Below are 17,167 nucleotides of genomic sequence, written 5' to 3'. Positions count from 1 at the left end.
CATGTTAACTGATGTTGGTGTGCACTGAAATTCGAGGCAATCATTTTGAAATGGCATAAGAACCAGTTTGTGAATTAAATGAGGCATACTGCATCAGGAAATAACGTGGTTCATGTATCAGTGAAGTACCGCGGACATTGCATGATTGCGAGTACGAATTTTTAGAGGAGTACATGCGACTTTGATCTAGAAGATGGTTTATTTATTTGTTTGTTTGGTTTTTTTTCTGGTATGCAACGATTGCTGCTTTCCTTCAGTTTGCGCATGCGGGAAACATACGGGGCTTTTCTTTCATAATTGTTTTTTTCTGAAATTGAAAGAAATTGATTGTGAGTCAGTGCTGGTGTTTTCGTATTCCTTCTTTTCTCCGTCTGTGTGTGGTTGTGCTGCCGGTCCATCATGACGATATTGGCTAACAAGTTCGGCGGAAACCAGCTATAATCATTTATAGAGTTTTATGTGCCAAAACCGCGGTACGATTATTATAGGCACGCCGTAATAGGGGCTCCCGATTCTGACCACCCTGAATCCTTCAACGTACACTTAATTGTAAATGCACTGGCGTCTTTGCATTGCACCTCCCATCAAGAGTGCGGCCGCCGTGGCTGGAAATTAAACCCGAGTCCTCGAGCTGGGCAGTGCAACACTTTAGCTGCTGGGCTATCACTGCCGGTAGGCGTGAGCTGACATGACATGACAAGAACCTTATTTGAGTCCTGAGGAACTGAGATCTAGGCGAGACGCTGCAGTTCCTGTTCGCTGAAATTCCTGTTCAGAGGGCCGTAGCTGTTTGACTCGTAGAAAAGTCCGACGGATGAATATCATCCTGGAATGGGCATTAAGTATGCCATACTGCCTTGCAGACGCGTCTGGCGTGTCAGATTATGGACGTACGTACGTGGTCAGTTAATGCTCACATTGCACCCTTGTGGTATTGTTCTCATTAAAAGAAACAAAATTAATACGCAATCTTGCGTAATCGGCTTGGTTTAGTGAACTACTTGATCATTATGGCGTGGAGCAAGTATCTGCAATTAAATTACAGAAATCTGGCTGACTGTTATTTGTTTTTCTTTTTTTCAGTTACAGGGTACTTGAGAACAGCACACGTTCTTTATGTACCCACTCCTGCTATGTCTCGTTCTATCGAGATAGCAGTATTTGTAAATAATAAATGACTAGAACAATATATATATATGTGACTGCCACTGCTACGACCGAACCCATTACCTCAAGATAAGCAGCGCTAGGCCAAAGAGGTACCGCAGCAGGCTTCATTACGAACTTGGCAGGCGTGAGCCTACACAGATATCACAGATTACTGCGTCGGTCGTTACGTTGAAATATACAAGCTCACTGTCGTAGCGGCGTGTAGCGTTAATATATGAAAATGCATAGCCAAGCTAACGCATCCAGTTGTTGATGCTTGCTATGTGCTGCGCAGATATCGGAGCCAGTTTTGACGGCAAGGCTTGGATCGAATACATGTTCACACCCGAGTCGACGGGGCAGGACCGGATATCCATTGCGTTGGCCTTCTCTACCAAGATGAAGGCAAGCGTACGACAAGCGATCCTGCTCGTACAGTACGCACAGAGGTTAGTGAACATTCATTTGTTTCAAGCGACCAATCCGCATGTAATGTCGTTAACAAACAGCCTTAATCGTTGCAATTGGTGCAGTTATTAGGTTTATGAGAGGCAATCTTAGAAAAAGTAAAATCGCATGTAGTGTTAGATGTTGCGAGGTAACGTGATCGTCGTATGCAGTTTTTGAGAAGCAAATAGATAACTAAGAAGTAAATGCGAGGTGCTCCAGTTCAATGAGGAAAAAGTACACCAAGTTATTCCATGTTTGAGCGAACCATTAGGCACCGCCGCATTCTTGATTCGAGTTTTAGTAGCCTCGCAAAACTTCTCATTATGCCTCTCTAACTCTATGCTTCGTTGTCGTCTACCTATACATGGAGCTTAAAGGGGCCCTGCAACACTTCTTCAAGTAATCACAGAATGGCTTCATTGAAACAGCTTATTGCCTCACGAATCGACTGCCGCAAAAACTTTTTGAATCCGTCAAGTACGAGCGGAGTGAACGCGATTTGTCGCACGCTTTAAGCGCTTTCTCTCTCTTTTCGTACCAGCGAGTGCGCTGAAAGCTACGCAGGTGGTGATACCAAGGGGGCAAGAAGATGCGTCCGCTCGTCACCGTACTTTATGACCTAGGGCACTTTTTCTTTTTTTTTCTTCGAAGGCGCGTCTTACCTTCAGTGTGATCGCGAGAGCGCGCGCGGGCACGTGGCGTCATTTCGTGGCGGCCACGGTAACTCTGCAGCTCACGATGCTCAAATCAGCCATTGACCGTGGACTTTGTGTTTATGGCGCGGTCATTTAGGTATATGACATCATTTGTCGAGAGAAGGAACGATTTCTAGCTGACTGAGAATGAATTGCAAATTCCAGGCCGCGTGCTGCGCTATGATGTTTGGCTCGCGCGTTCTCAGGAGCCTCGACTACCGATCGGCAGCATTTTATGACCATGCTGAAAAAGTGTTGCAGGACCCCTTTAAGAAGCGAGGCGAAACCGTGCACTAACTTTCGCAACTCAATGACATTGAATCGTGAATGCCTCTTTAATCAGACTACTCGGAAAAACTGGATGTCACGGTCTATTGGAACGAGGATGTTTCTAAGCAGGGACCTTTTCTTTGATTCTCGCTCTTACTTTTTGCTGCCACATATCCATTCCATTCATGTACATCACTCTCCTGTTGCAGCCAACACTATGTGCTCGTGGCTGTGACGCCAGAAGGGGCGCTGCAGATCCAAGAGAACCACGCGTCGGCGAAAGGTAGACCATTTTATTATGCATGAGTCGCATTTCAGTCATTGACCGTGTTTTTTACAAGCCTTTCGTACAGTGTTCGGAAAGCAGATGGGAAACTTCGCGGACGGCTTCAGGCACTGGCTGCTCTACCGGCGCATCGAAAGCGACGCCCGAGTTGTGGTGAGCGCTTTTTCTTGTTTTTTCAGAGGCAGCTTGAAAGCATTGCTTATGATAGTCAGGCAAGATGTCTTCATCATCCATCACATTGCAAATGCGAAATGGTGTACCCTTGCCCTGACTTGCGTGAATAAACTGTACTCTCACCTTGTTTAGCTGGAAGGCAAGATATTTGTGCACATTATGTTAGATGCTTCGCAGCTAAACTGATGGTACAGTGCCGTCTACTCTTGGAGTGAACACCCGGCGAGGTCGCGCACCGAAGCGTAGCGGCGAATGCGCATAGGGACCCACGGAATATACATCGAGAGCTGGAGCTCGCCGCTTTGTAGTAGCCATGTTAGTAGCCTCCATGCCCGTGGCGCCGCTCATATACTTTGGTGTAGTACAGCAATAGTGACGTGCTGGTGTGCGCAAGTGCCGCATCGACCGCGCTTGATGCAATGGCGCTCCGCGGAGAGCGGCCACGCTGAGTCGTGTTCACTTTAAGGGTGGACGACACTGTACACTAACAGCGTTTGAGGGCTGTGACACGTGCTGAAGACAAAACTAGCAAGCGTCGTATGTGTTGGGGTAATCAAGTGGTGCCATTGCATTATGTCGAACTAACGATCTTACGTAGCGTGCTTTTGATTAAGGTGATCGCTACAAATTATAAAAAAGAAAAACAACGCGGGTACGTAACTTTGTCACCCATTCAAAAGTACATGCGTTGGTGGAATGCAAGGAAGACAAATGTTACAATGCCTTTGTTGGTGAGACATACACATGCACTTCTTGCGTTGATCAGGTTGACGGCAAGGAGTACGTCCTCACCAGCACCACCCCTGACACGTCGGGACCCACGGTGGACATCAGCTCCAGCCTCGTCATCGTGGGCGGTACCAAGCGCGACCCGCGATTTGGCGACTACGGCGACTTCCAGGGATGCGTCTCCAGTAAGCGATCGATTGCTTTCTTAATGTGTATGCCGCCGGGTTTGTAGAGACCAGAGCCCGTTACTCATCCGCTGCTGTAAATCTTAAGTGCTTAATGAAGTGTACGTGCACTTGAGAGAAAAAAAAAACGCGCTCTGATTTTTTAAAAATTTTTTTGCGAGTCCGGACCGGCCCCATATGAATCTCTTTAAAGAGACACGTTACCAGATCTCTTCTGGAGAGACGTGCGTCCCACGACTCTTACACGAGAGTATAATTATTTTTGTGGAGAGTTCGCGTGGCTTTAAGGAGTCATATACGTGGCTGGTCAGGACTCAAGAAATCTTTTTTTTTTTCTTAGTTCGCTCGCCTTTACTTGTCTTCTTTTTCGTTTCTCATGTCTTAGCACTCTTCCTTTCTTTTTTTTAATTTCAAGACAAGCACCAACTACTCCACCTTTCGCCGCTCGTTCAGTTTATGTGGTGATTTTGCTGACACGCTTGTTTTTACGTAACTGAGTCACGCACTTAATACAACGTTTTATGGAGCATAATTTTATGGGAGGATCAATGCAATCGACTGAGAAGATGTAAACGAAGAGGACGACGGCTTTCGAATTCGAGTCGTCTTAGGGACATAGATAAAAACTGTGTGGCAGTGCTTAGGCAGAGCGGGCTATTCCTATATTGTATATTTCACAGCGGAGTTGTTTAAGCTCGGAGTAAGACCGGTGTCGTAGACATAAAACTCAGTGGGTATGCGCCACAAACAGCGCGTATCTACCAAGCAGCTCCTAGCATAGCATAGCCATGCATAGTATAATCAGGGGTGTGGGAAAGGGAACTGAGCGTGAGGAGGAGTAATGTGAGGATGGGTAGGAAGGAAAGGAGGAGGGGAGAGTGTAAAGCATGGCATAGTCTTGTATAGTATACTAGCCTAAACAGTGAACAGTGGGTTAATTCACTGATCATGAAAGACGGTCTCCTTTTTTTCTCAACGTGCTCGTAGCAATGTTTACTGGGCTGACGAGGCTGAAACCTATCACGCGCCGTCATTGTTTTTCATCTGTTTGTTCTGTCTTTTTTTTTTTTCTGCTCTAGACGTCGTCGTGGAACTGCGGACGCTCAATATTCGGCCACTGGAGACCTACTTCGGTTACCAGAAGGGGGCGCTGGAGAAGGTCAAGGTGTACGGCACGCTAAGAGAAGGAAGATGCGCCGAGTTTGCGGCTATCATCGGGGACAAAACAGAGGCCATCTTTAAACCTCCAGCGGTAACTATCGTTTACTTTGCTCAAATATATTCTTGAGATTCTTTGAAATCCGATCTACTTCAAGGGCAAGATTAAACTGTGTGACGCACCGTTACGCATTCAATGTAACGCCCGAGAAGACTTGCAACATGTTCTGTTGTCTGCAGGCGATACGCATCTGAAAGATGGTCGCTGAAGGCGGCAGTACACCGTCAACGGGACTCGTGCTTAGAACTGCGGCATATTCTGGGCCCATGGCAAAGTACCACCTGTTCGTCACGCGCCACGAAAGTGCTGTTGACTTTCTTACGGGCCACGGGCCTTAAAGAAACTTTGTAAACACTATATAGTCTGTGTGTATGGGAAGGGGCTGTACGTGCTGCAATGTGTTTATCAGTGTATATATCATAATCATCACCCAGCACCTAGAGTATCATGTCAGGCGAAGAGCCAGGCTAACGTCTCCAGCATTTCATTAAAGCATTTTCTTTCTCTTCTTAGAAATCACACGCTGCTTTTTGCTTCACATGTGGGAGCGATCATGTGGAAAGGAAAGTGATAGGTGTAACCTTACGGTACACGAAGAGAGCAGAGTGGATCAGTGAACAAACGGGTGTTAAGGAGATCTTAGTCGAAATCAAGAAAAAGAAATGGGCAGGCACATGCAAGGCATGTAGCTGGAAGGCAAGACAACCGCTGGTCATTAAGAGTAACAGATTGAATTCCAATAGGAGGCAAACGCGTGAGCGGGAGACAGAAAGTTGGGTGGGCAAATTAGATTAGGAAGTTTGCGGGTATAACGTGGCCGCAGCAGGCACAAAACCGGGCTAATTGGCGAAACATGGGAGAGGCCTTTGCCCTGAAGTGGGCGCAGTCAGGCTGATGATGATGACTACCGAACTCTATGCGTTACTTCCTTAATGTTTGTCAACCTTGAAAACGCTTGTCGCATTCGTCATAGAAATAAATCGGGCGTGAATATTCAGTAAGAGGATAGAGGCTCAGGCTCGCGTACAAGAATGACGCAGATATGAATTCTCCACGCATAGCACTGGGGCATGTTGCCGGCGTCTTAACAATGGTTATTGCTGCATGGACAGAAATGCGCTCTCAAACTTGTGATAATCTATAGACAACAAGTCGGTCCCTTTGACCTCAAAAGGACGCCAACAACGGAGTAAAGTGCGCACTCTGCGGAGGGATGGCTAACATTCTGCTGCTACACGAATGCGAATCAATGGATATCGTCAGGGTCACTTTTACTGGGATGTAAGGGCTATATGCCTTTGTGTGGTACTAGCTTTCATGCGAGTAGTTTTAACGCAGATCGCGAGTGCTTTGTGCGTATTTTTCACTTTCTTGAGTCCTTGTCTTCAGGTGAGCGTACCGGAGTGGCACAAGACGAACCCTGTCCTGGTTCCCTACAAGCACAACTCATTCCATCCTCAAGCAACCAAGCTCCTCTACGCCAAGGCAACCAGCACGCGTAAGTCCGCTCCGCACAGTATTCATTATCTTTCTCCAACGGACTACCCCTTTTTACGCATATTAGAAAGACGAGCGTTCAGGCTTTTGTTCCTGTTAAAGCAGCTTTGATCAGGCATGCTACATGAGGTCTGAAGTCACACAGATCTCTCAGCGTACTATCGGGGTCCAAAGGTTACGGGCCTTAAGACCCAAGAGTAAGCTGTGCATTGCCTACTTTACCTCTTTGCTTAAGTCGTTTAGTGTAGAAGTGCTCACTAATGAAGAGAGAAAGACGGAAGAGTTCAGTGTTGCACGAACCTGTGCCAATATTCGTTTATTTGCGTAAATGTCGTGTAACTAATAATGTCGCAGTCGCTTATGATCCAAAAGAGGCTTCGGACAAGACGCTTCAAGGAACGACGCAGTCACGTCAACAGTGCGGTGACTTGTCGAATAGTGAAAAACAAAAAAAGACGAGCACGGAGAAGGTAGACGTGACATCTAGGCGCTGACTTCACACCGACATTTGTTTTTTGAGTTTACAGCGGCGCTGCATATGGCACACCTCCTTGATTTCTTCGTGTCACTGTCCGTGTACAGAAGCACCTAGTCTCCTCTATAGAGCACTGGGAGAACTAACTTGAATGCCTTAATTCTTCCACTGCTCCGTAGAGGGCACCAGAGGTTTTATCGCTTCGGTGCTTCAGATGTGTATCTGAAGCATTAAGTTGATAAAACACGGGGTGCCCTGTAGGAAGCGATGGAAGAAATAATGCATTAAAGTTACAAAAACCAGTCAGCACGTGTTTCGCCACGTCAGTCGAGGCGCTGCGTTGGCACGGTCGTCTGTAGCATTGTCAGAACGCTAGAGGAGCAGCGTGCTTCCGAAGAACGCCGAAGAGAGCAGTGACGGGAGTGCGCCGTCAGCTCTGCTGGTAACCCACCTACACAGAGTAGAATGGTTTCGGGTTTCTGTAGAAGCGTATACGTGGTGCATACCATTCGATTCCTATTAACTGAAATATTACGTATCTAACAGACTGAAAAACCGTGCAACAATGTCGCTTTAAAGGAGTACTGACACGAATTTTGAAAATTTCGGGATATTTGCTCTAATTAAACATACTGGAGTTGAGAAACCTAAAACGAGTATTGTGGTGCATGGGAATGCATCGAACATATTTTAATTACAGTTACCTTAAAAAGACACTTTCAGTTTCGATATCGAGGGGCCGGCTTCTCACGGACGTTTTATATCAGTGTGACGTCACGGGGATACAGAAACACGCGACGTGCTAGCGGCAAATCTGTCATCTGCTCGTGGTGCACATAAACAACGATGAATGGATTGTCGTCCAGTGACCCTGACAGTGATTTCTTCGGTTAGGCTGCATGCAGGACACAGAGCTCGCAAACTCAGGGGAACTGTGTTGACTCGTCTGCATAATGTCCATTGCAGTGGGGCTGGCTTGCAGATGATCAGGGACGAAAACTTCGATGTGAAAGTAAAGTATTGTATACGTGTTCTCCGACTCCGGTGTGTGGAGAGCAGGGCTGGGCAAAGATACTTGGACATTGTATCGCGATACGATACAAGATACTCAAGCCAGAAGTATATGAGATACAGATACAAGGTACCACAACACTGATTGTATCCGATACGATACATTCCAACTGTATCTTAAGATACTTCGATACATTCGCAAATTGGTTATTATATATCTAGGTAACGTCGCACTAAACGCCTATGCACAAAAATTTCGCTTGAAAATTTAATAACTGCGACCAATTTTGTTTCATTTGAATGAAATGTCTGTTAATATGTCAAAAGCTTTGTATTTCTTGCTCAAGGCATATTAGTCTCATTCCAAAACAACTTATTGGCGTTGCTTTATCTGATTGCGGTTTTTCTAATTGCGGTTTATCTGATTGTCGCTTGTGTAATTAGTGGCAGTCGCTGCTGTGCTTGCCGACGCACTTGAGGGTTGCCATCTAATCACAAGAACTTCAATAGGGAGCTTCCACACGATGGTGCCAACAGCGCTGTGGCGTTCTACCTTGCCCGTAAACGTGTTACGGTCTTCGCAATACCGAATCACCAGGCAGCTGTACAGCAGTAGGAAAACTGGTAGCGACATTCTTTGATACGCATCGTGTTTACGTAGGGGACATAAAACTGCAGTGACTTTTACATTCTGCTTATCTGCTGGCGTAAAGCGTTCGCTAGCGACGTACTCAGTAATGCGCAATTTTTTCACAATTTTTCTTCTACAAGAGAACATGTGCAGCCCAGAAACGTCTCAGACGTATTGTACGGTTGCATAAAGTTGTTGTTTTTTATCTTGTGTGTGTACGGGCGTTTTTTTTTTTCCTCATCTTTTTCCCCCTCTCCCTCTCTCTCTCTCTAGACCCTCTTTCTTGCCCCTATTTCTCCTCCCCAATGCTGGGTAGCAAACCAGACGCTAATATTTGGTTAACCTCCCGGCCTTCCTTTTTTCATCTCTCGCTCTCTCTCTGCATAAAGCGCCGCAGGACACCGCCGCTATTCCCACTATATTGCCACTTATAGCTCCAATTGCCGGGTGATTAGTAAGAGTAAAAACATTTAGGATGTCTAAAAAAGGAAAACAAATATATATAGCTAAGTGAAATAGAAAAGCGGTTCCGTATTAAACACAGTGAATAAGCATAAAAAGCGATACAGGCGGCACCCCCAAGGGGTAATGATATAATTGTTGCGTTTTACGTCCCAAAACTGCGGTGTGGTTGTGATAGACGATGTAGTGGAGGGCTCCGGAAATTTCAACAACCTGGGGTCTTAAAGCCTAACACGGGCCTCTAGCCTTCTGTCTCCATCGAAATGCGGCCGCCGCGACATTCGGGTCAACAGTTAAGCGCCATAACCACTAGACCACCGCTGCGGGTAACCCCTAATAGCTGTGGCAATTAAGCATTTAAGGTAAGACCACAGAAAGTTCAGTGCCTATGAAAAATAGCGCAAAACCACTCGTTGGGACGCTCATGAGAAAAACTGATCATTTTGTAGAACAATGTCTCTCCAGTCCCTTTGGCAACGTCGTGAGATGACTCCTAATAATGCAACTCAATTTCGCTATTTTACTACGTAGTAAGCAAAATTTTTGTTACTGTATACTCCAGGCACGTGCAGGTTATTATATATTTGTCCTCAACATCACCTTGACATAACAGTAAACTCAAGTGGAATATATGTACACAAACAGTAGCAGAAATGATGCAGACACCTATAACTGTCTATTCTTATAAGAATAAAGCAGAGAGCTTACCTTGGCAGTACGTTAAAGACGTATTGCAGTAAGCAGACGGGAAAAAAACAATACAGACACAGAGGTAATGTATGGGATGGCAAAGAAGGACAACTTGTAAAGAGCTTGTGCTAACAATCAAATTATGGTTTTAATAACTCTTTGAATAAAAGAAAAAGAGAGGTACGCCAAGATAACTTCTGTTAGCTGATTGTTTGTTCTGTAATATGCAGCATCGGTACCGGTGGTTCTATAGAGGTTAGAATCTTATTTGCATATAAGTCAATCTCATTGCATATAAGTCAAGTTTACATCCACGAGGTCCTTCTAGTCGCCGATGTGTGAAATCCACGAGACGCAAATCAACCCCATTCTTGCATTCTTCAGACTTCGTAACGAAGCACAACGCAAGAGAACCTTCGATAACGACACTACAGAGACATCAGAATTTTTGCGAAAGGCGCCTCGCGCATTGGAGTGCGTGGCACAGGACAGTGGCTGAGAGCAAAGTGTCATGGCACTGAACCAACTAAAAAGAAAGAAAGAAAAACGAGAAAACGAAAAGTCTGTTCGGCGTAGACGTTCGCGCGCTGGTCTGTCGAGACGACGCAAGCGCTACCACGTGACTCTGCTCCATCAATAGGGACGCTCAAAGCCTCGCTTGAAAACTTTGTCGGAAAGATAAAATGATGTCACTGCCTTTAGTTTATTGTGGCGGCTTAGTGGCAACAGTATCAGATTGGGAAGCCGAGTTCAGTCGGCGTTTGTTTCGCACGGTGGTGTTGCAGTACCTTGTATCTTAAGATACACGATACATTCTTCAATGTATCGGAAATACAGATACTGATACACGTCTTGAGAGACGTATCGCGACACAGATACAAGATACACAAAGAGTATCTGAGATAGTATCTAAGATACATGTATCTTCGATACTGCCCAGCACTGGTGGAGAGCGTTGACACTGCATACCAAGGAAACGAAAAATGTCCCTTTTGCGATGTCTCAAATTCGTGTCAATGCTCCTTTAAGCGTACGTTCGATAGTGCAGTCGTACGTGTACCGATCAATAAAAGGGGGTTAAAAGAAACTCACAGGGTCGCCTATACATTATTCTTTGGTGACTCAAAGGCTAAAGCCACCTTATCTTCTTAGGCGATTGTGTTGACCCCTACGCGCCCGAAAGCTTTCTGCGCCTCACGTGCATCCGGCATCGACCCACCTATGACCAAGTGGCGATATCATGCGATGACTTCATCATGTGACGTCCCACTGTGTGACGTCATGATGACGTCGCAAATTTTGTCGGTCTGTGTCGTCATGATTACGTCATCGCACGATGATGATTTTTTTAATCACTCGTGTTGACGCTGACGCAAGTCTCGCGAAGTACCGTCGGGTCTCGCCAAATCTCGAGGACGCCTCTCTACCCAGCTTCACCCCCTCCACGTCGACACCCGTTCTCTACCAGGCTCAACTCGCTACACTAGGCTTCCCTCTGACCCCCTTAGCTTTACCCATGCTCGTCCTCTCGTCAGGCTTTGCGCTCTCGCAGCTGGGCTAGAAAGTGCGGACGACGTATTCCCAGGGATTTCCCTCGGTTTTAAGCAGCTCCGCTCTTAAATAAGTGATCCACTCCTAGGGATAGTGCAACGTGGAATTTCAGATTTTACTGGTGAGAGGGCGAACAAGCAGGCACACCAAGCCAAGAATTTAGAAGGAAGGCGTACGGAGGTCTTCTGCGTAAATTCACTTCTCGCACGTGATTACTTTTCTTTTTCCATTACTGGTTATATTGTAGCGTAGTGTTCTGGTCGCTACTTGGTCGCCGCCGGAGAGATGACACGTACAAACAGCATATCCATATACTTTCTCCTAAACTGATTTATTTGGCTTAAGTTTCCTAATTAGAGGTTGCACACACTTGCACGCTACATAACTCCTGACAACTAACTCTGAGCAGCGCTCGCTGCAACCTGCTCTCGTGGCCTCTCCGGTGCGACTCCCCTCGGCTCCTCTGGAAGCGTCCCGAGGCCACCGCAGAGACCAAACAAAAAAGGGCCACTCAGAAGTCTCCGTTGACGACACCCAATCGGGTGTCACGAATTCAAACAGGTACACCCAATCGCTGGCGGTCTCCACCGAGTTTGAACTCGATGACCACCGTCATCCTAAAGAATAAGGATCTAAACTAAAGTAAAAACACACAGAAAACTACCGCGACATCCGTTAGGCTTCCACCGTACAACTCACCCCGCATACCTTCCGGCGCCGCGGATGCAAAGCCGTCTGCGGTCTTCTAAATGGGGACCGGACCCTCGTAGGAAGGAAGATAATGCGCTCGTACAACAAAGCCGGTGAGCCACTCAAGGACACCACCGCAACCCCGGCTCTTGGGCTGACCCGCGACATTGGAACGAGCCAAAAGTTGAAAGAAAATAGCTACATCAAGGTTTACGCGACACCTCCCCTATACGAACTAAGAGTGTCCCCACTCTGGATGAGCTGCAAGTAAACAAAAAACCACAAACAAGGACATAATGTGCTTCGCGCCCTCCCAAAAGAAAAAAAAAAAACATTTCATGTACATTTAAAAGAAAACAACACATAACTATAACATGCGAAAAAGGTGACCCGCGACCAAATAAATCCACAAAACATTTTACATCTGCAAGACACTAAAACACTAATACATGATGACGAAGTACACATGCTCAAAAATAAACTTGGTTTAAAACAGTGAAACAAGGAAACGATAAATTGCTAACTACAGTTCTGACGCACACATCTCAGTACGAAAGCACACGTAGAGACACACAGAGTTACAAAAGGAGTCCTTCAATTCACTCACTCAACATCACTGGCTGTGTAGTAAATCTCGGTGTCACTGTCATAAGCCCATAGTCTTTTCGGTTCGGTGTCGGATGACTGGTCCCTATATTGTGTCCGCGGATCAAAGTAGACCTCGGTGTCACTAGTCGAATGTTCACTTTGACCGTGATCACTCGCGGGCGGAACTGCGGCACCACCCTGCGGCACTGTGGTGTCAACACGGACCGAACACTCGCGTTCACTCTCACTCTCGTCATCCGCGTCGTCGTCGAGACATGAACGGGGGCGACACAGTTTCAAACGCGCTACATTCACAATGTCCCTCTTCCTTCCGCTGCGGTCCACGACCTCCCAGTTGTTCTCCGCTACTTGTCGAAGGAGGCGAAATGGTCCATGGTAGCGGTGGAGGAGCTTTGTTGTTTTGCCCCTCGCTCGTGAGGGCGTCCACACGTAGACGAATTGCCCCGGTCGAAACACAGCACCCCGTCGTCGGGCATCGTACGCTCTCTTGTTTTTTGTTTGCTGGTCCCTCTCGCGCTGAGCCACGAGCTCCCGAGCTTGGCGAAGCCTGCGCGCCACTGCATATGCATTGAAAGCACCCTCATTGTCATGTTGCAGGTTGAGGCTCGCATCAATGGGCAAGGTCGGCTCGCGGCCATGCAACAAGAAAAATGGCGTGAAGCCGGTTGTCTCTTGCTGCGAAGAGTTGTAACCGAAGACGACATAAGGGAGGAATTCGTCCCAATCCCGGTGGTTTGTCGAAACATACATACTGAGCATGTCTGCAAGCGTACGGTTTGAACCTCTCGCACAGGCCATTCGTTTGCGGGTGGTAGGCGGTGGTTGTGACGTGGTTGCTCCCCATTGCTCTGAATACCTCTTCAATGAAGTTACTGACAAAATGCTTTCCTCGGTCAGTGATCATCTTCGCCGGGGCTCCATGTCGTAGAACCACTTGCTCCACAAAAGCTTGGGCTGCCTCAGCGGCCGTTGCAGCGGGGCAGGCGACCGCTTCTACCCACTTTGTGTGATAGTCAGTCATCACAAGCACGTAGCGATGGCCGCGTTTACTTTTCACGAAGGGTCCGAGAAAATCCATCCCGATTTGCTCGAATGGCCGCCCCACGGGGGGTATAGGTTGAAGGAAACCGACAGGTTTGCCGGGTGGTGGCTTTCTCGTCTGGCAGTCTGGGCAGGTGAGGACATACTTGCTCACGTATGCAAACATCTTTGGCCAGAAATACCGGCAGCGTACTTTTTCCCATGTGCGCTTGACACCAAGGTGGCCTGCAGTGGTGTCGTCATGGCAGTGCTTTAGGATGTCCGGTCTCAGACACCTGGGGACAACAAGTGCCGCGCGGTCTTCCTGAAACCCTTTTGCCCTCCGATACAGATCACCATCGATCAACCGAAAGCTCCGTGCCGTTCGTTTAGTTTTCCTGACAACGGGCGCGTTCGGCCGCTCGAGGTACTGGATAATTTCTCTCATCCATGGATCTGCCCTCTGCCGTACCCCGCACCTCCACCACTTTGTAGCGTAGTGTTCTGGTCGCTACTTGGTCGCCGCCGGAGAGATGACACGTACAAACAGCATATCCATATACTTTCTCCTAAACTGATTTATTTGGCTTAAGTTTCCTAATTAGAGGTTGCACACACTTGCACGCTACATAACTCTTGACAACTAACTCTGAGCAGCGCTCGCTGCAACCTGCTCTCGTGGCCTCTCCGGTGCGACTCCCCCTCGGCTCCTCTGGAAGCGTCCCGAGGCCACCGCAGAGACCAAACAAAAAAGGGCCACTCAGAAGTCTCCGTTGACGACACCCAATCGGGTGTCACGAATTCAAACAGGTACACCCAATCGCTGGCGGTCTCCACCGAGTTTGAACTCGATGACCACCGTCATCCTAAAGAATAAGGATCTAAACTAAAGTAAAAAACACACAGAAAACTACCGCGACATCCGTTAGGCTTCCACCGTACAACTCACCCCGCATACCTTCCGGCGCCGCGGATGCAAAGCCGTCTGCGGTCTTCTAAATGGGGACCGGACCCTCGTAGGAAGGAAGATAATGCGCTCGTACAACAAAGCCGGTGAGCCACTCAAGGACACCACCGCAACCCCGGCTCTTGGGCTGACCCGCGACATTGGAACGAGCCAAAAGTTGAAAGAAAATAGCTACATCAAGGTTTACGCGACAATATATAATAATAATAATAATGACTGGGGGTTTAAAGTCCCAAAACCACGATGTGATTATGAGAGACGCCATAGTGGAGGGCTCCGGAAATTTCGACCACCTGGGCTTCTTTAACGTGCACCTAGATATAAGTACACGGGCCTCAAACGTTTTCGCCTCCATCGAAAATGCAGCCGCCGCGGCCGAGATTCGATCCCGCGACCTTCGGGTCAGCAGTCGAGTGGCGGGGCTGGTTATATATGGCACACGATTATTTCACTCGAAGGTACGGGTAATTTGTCTTCTTTGAAAGTATCCCACAAGAGGTCGTTGCAAGTTTTTGATCATGCCTTGGAAGTTCTAGAGTGTCGTCTAGGGAAGGCTTTGCCGAGAGAATTGTTTCAAAGTGCTAATGATTGGGCAAGTATAAGAAAATTAAGCTGTCCCGTTAGTATGCCTTCGTGTTCCCGGTTTCACTGCCGAAGTTGGAACTTTATTGACTCGACAAGCGTTCATTAGGAACGCAGAACAAGCGCGGGATGATGATGATGATGATGAAAAACATTTATTATAAAAGAAAAAAAGAAAGAGAGTTTGGGGGGCCAAAGCATGACCCCGCTACATGGTCGGCGTCCCTAGTCCGGGACACCGCATGACGAGGCCCCGTCTCGCGCCCGTCGCACCAGAGCCCGTTGCGACTCCAGTGAGGAGCAGTTGAGGAGGGCAGTCTCCCATGCCTCTCGTGAAGGGGTAGGGGAAGGGGGCAAGTGAGGATTTTTAGTACATGCCCACACCATGTGGAAGATATCACAGGTCTCCCCACAGTGTGGGCACCGCCCATCCGTGTTCGGATCATAGTGTTTTAATATTGCAGGACAGAGTAGAGTACCTGTCTGCAGGCGCCTTAGAGTTCGCTCATCCGCCTTACTCAGCCCCTTTGCAGGAGCCGGGAAAAGGCGGTGAGTGTCGCGATAATACGCGAGAATTTCTTTGAACCGCAGCAGTGGCGTATTGGCCTCCGAGTCATAAGAGCCAGGGTGAGGAGCCCGGTGGGTAAGCGCTCGGGCGGCCGCGTCAGCGGCCTCATTACCTCGTAAGCCCTGATGGCCTGGAGCCCATATAATTCGTTTTGGGGTCGGGTCAATGGCAGCCCGTTTTAGAATGTGGCCGGCTAAGGGGGATATCTCTCCTGCCAAGTAGTGAGCACATGCTTTACGGGAGTCCGTGATGATTACTTTCGAATTGGGATCCGCGGCAGCAAGCGCTATCGCTACTTCCTCAGCTCGCTCTGAATTTTGTGCTCGGAAGGAGAGCCCATTGACGTGTTTTTTCCTGGTGAATTACAGAGGCCGTGTAAAATCCCTTGGGCGAAGGCCCTGCTATGTCCACGTAGAATACACCAGGTCGGGAGCCGTGTTGTCTTTCAAGCGTCCGAGCCCGCGCTTGTCGTCTGCTTTCGTGCGTGTGCATATCCATGTTACTGGGGAGCGGAGAGACCGAGAGCATATGGCGCCACAGTTCCGGAATACGCTCCGCCTCCTCTGCAGGGCAAACGTGTTGGATCTGTAATCGGTTTAGCAGGCGGCGCCCGGGGGCCGTCTGCATGAGCCGCGTATATTGATTCACAAGGTGGGCCTCCCGCAACTCCTGGTAGGAGTTGAGCACACCTAATGCTCTGAGTTTGGCGTTGGAGGTGGCCACAGGGAGATCCAGAGCTCGCTTAGTCGCCTTACGGATGATGGCATCTAGTCTTTCGTCTTCGTGCTTGTTAGTGCGAAGGTATGGGACGGCATAGAGTATCCGGCTAGTCACGAAGGCATGGGCGAGCCGAAGCGCGTCCCTGCCCCGCAGACCGCCCCGCTTGTTGGAAACGCGGTGGATCATGCGCCCTACCTGTTCGCCTACTCTCCGAAGTTTCGCAATAGTGGAGTCCGGTCTAAGTCTGTGGTGAATGAACAGGCCCAGAATCCGAAGCTCCTCCACCTCTCTGATGGGAACCCCGGACAGAGAGACGTGTATGGCTGATGTATCTCTTGGTTTCGCTCTAACATGCAGAAGCTCTGATTTGGTTGGAGCACACTGGAGTCCACAATCGTTGGCATACGCCTCGACTATGGATGCGGCCCGCTGAAGGCGTTCCTGCATTTCGCCAAATGCTCCCTTCGGTGGTCCAGATTGTAATGTCATCGGCATATACTGCGTGTTGAATGCCTTCCACCCGGGCCAATTCATTTG

General features: G+C 48.1%; 1 protein-coding gene across 6 annotated transcripts in view; it reads left to right on the top strand.

The window, feature by feature from the left end:
• LOC119372051 (axotactin) overlaps positions 1-17,167 on the top strand; it is a 241,583-nt gene that overhangs the window by 189,763 nt on the left and 34,653 nt on the right. For 4 of the 6 annotated variants that reach the window (XM_037642504.2, XM_049419696.1, XM_049419693.1 and 1 more), the window contains exons 25-30: positions 1,445-1,598; positions 2,774-2,847; positions 2,906-3,003; positions 3,791-3,938; positions 5,018-5,190; positions 6,547-6,655. In XM_037642504.2, the coding sequence (XP_037498432.1) occupies positions 1,445-1,598; positions 2,774-2,847; positions 2,906-3,003; positions 3,791-3,938; positions 5,018-5,190; positions 6,547-6,655 (756 nt within the window). The remainder of the gene's footprint in view (positions 1-1,444; positions 1,599-2,773; positions 2,848-2,905; positions 3,004-3,790; positions 3,939-5,017; positions 5,191-6,546; positions 6,656-17,167) is intronic. The other 2 variants (XM_049419694.1, XM_049419695.1) reach the window with 1 other exon arrangement.

Source organism: Rhipicephalus sanguineus, chromosome 10 (assembly GCF_013339695.2).
Source record: "Rhipicephalus sanguineus isolate Rsan-2018 chromosome 10, BIME_Rsan_1.4, whole genome shotgun sequence".
In the NCBI taxonomy this organism is placed as follows: domain Eukaryota; kingdom Metazoa; phylum Arthropoda; class Arachnida; order Ixodida; family Ixodidae; genus Rhipicephalus; species Rhipicephalus sanguineus.
The sequence above is the reverse complement of the archived record's forward strand: the minus strand, read 5'-3'. Positions and strand labels throughout refer to the sequence as shown.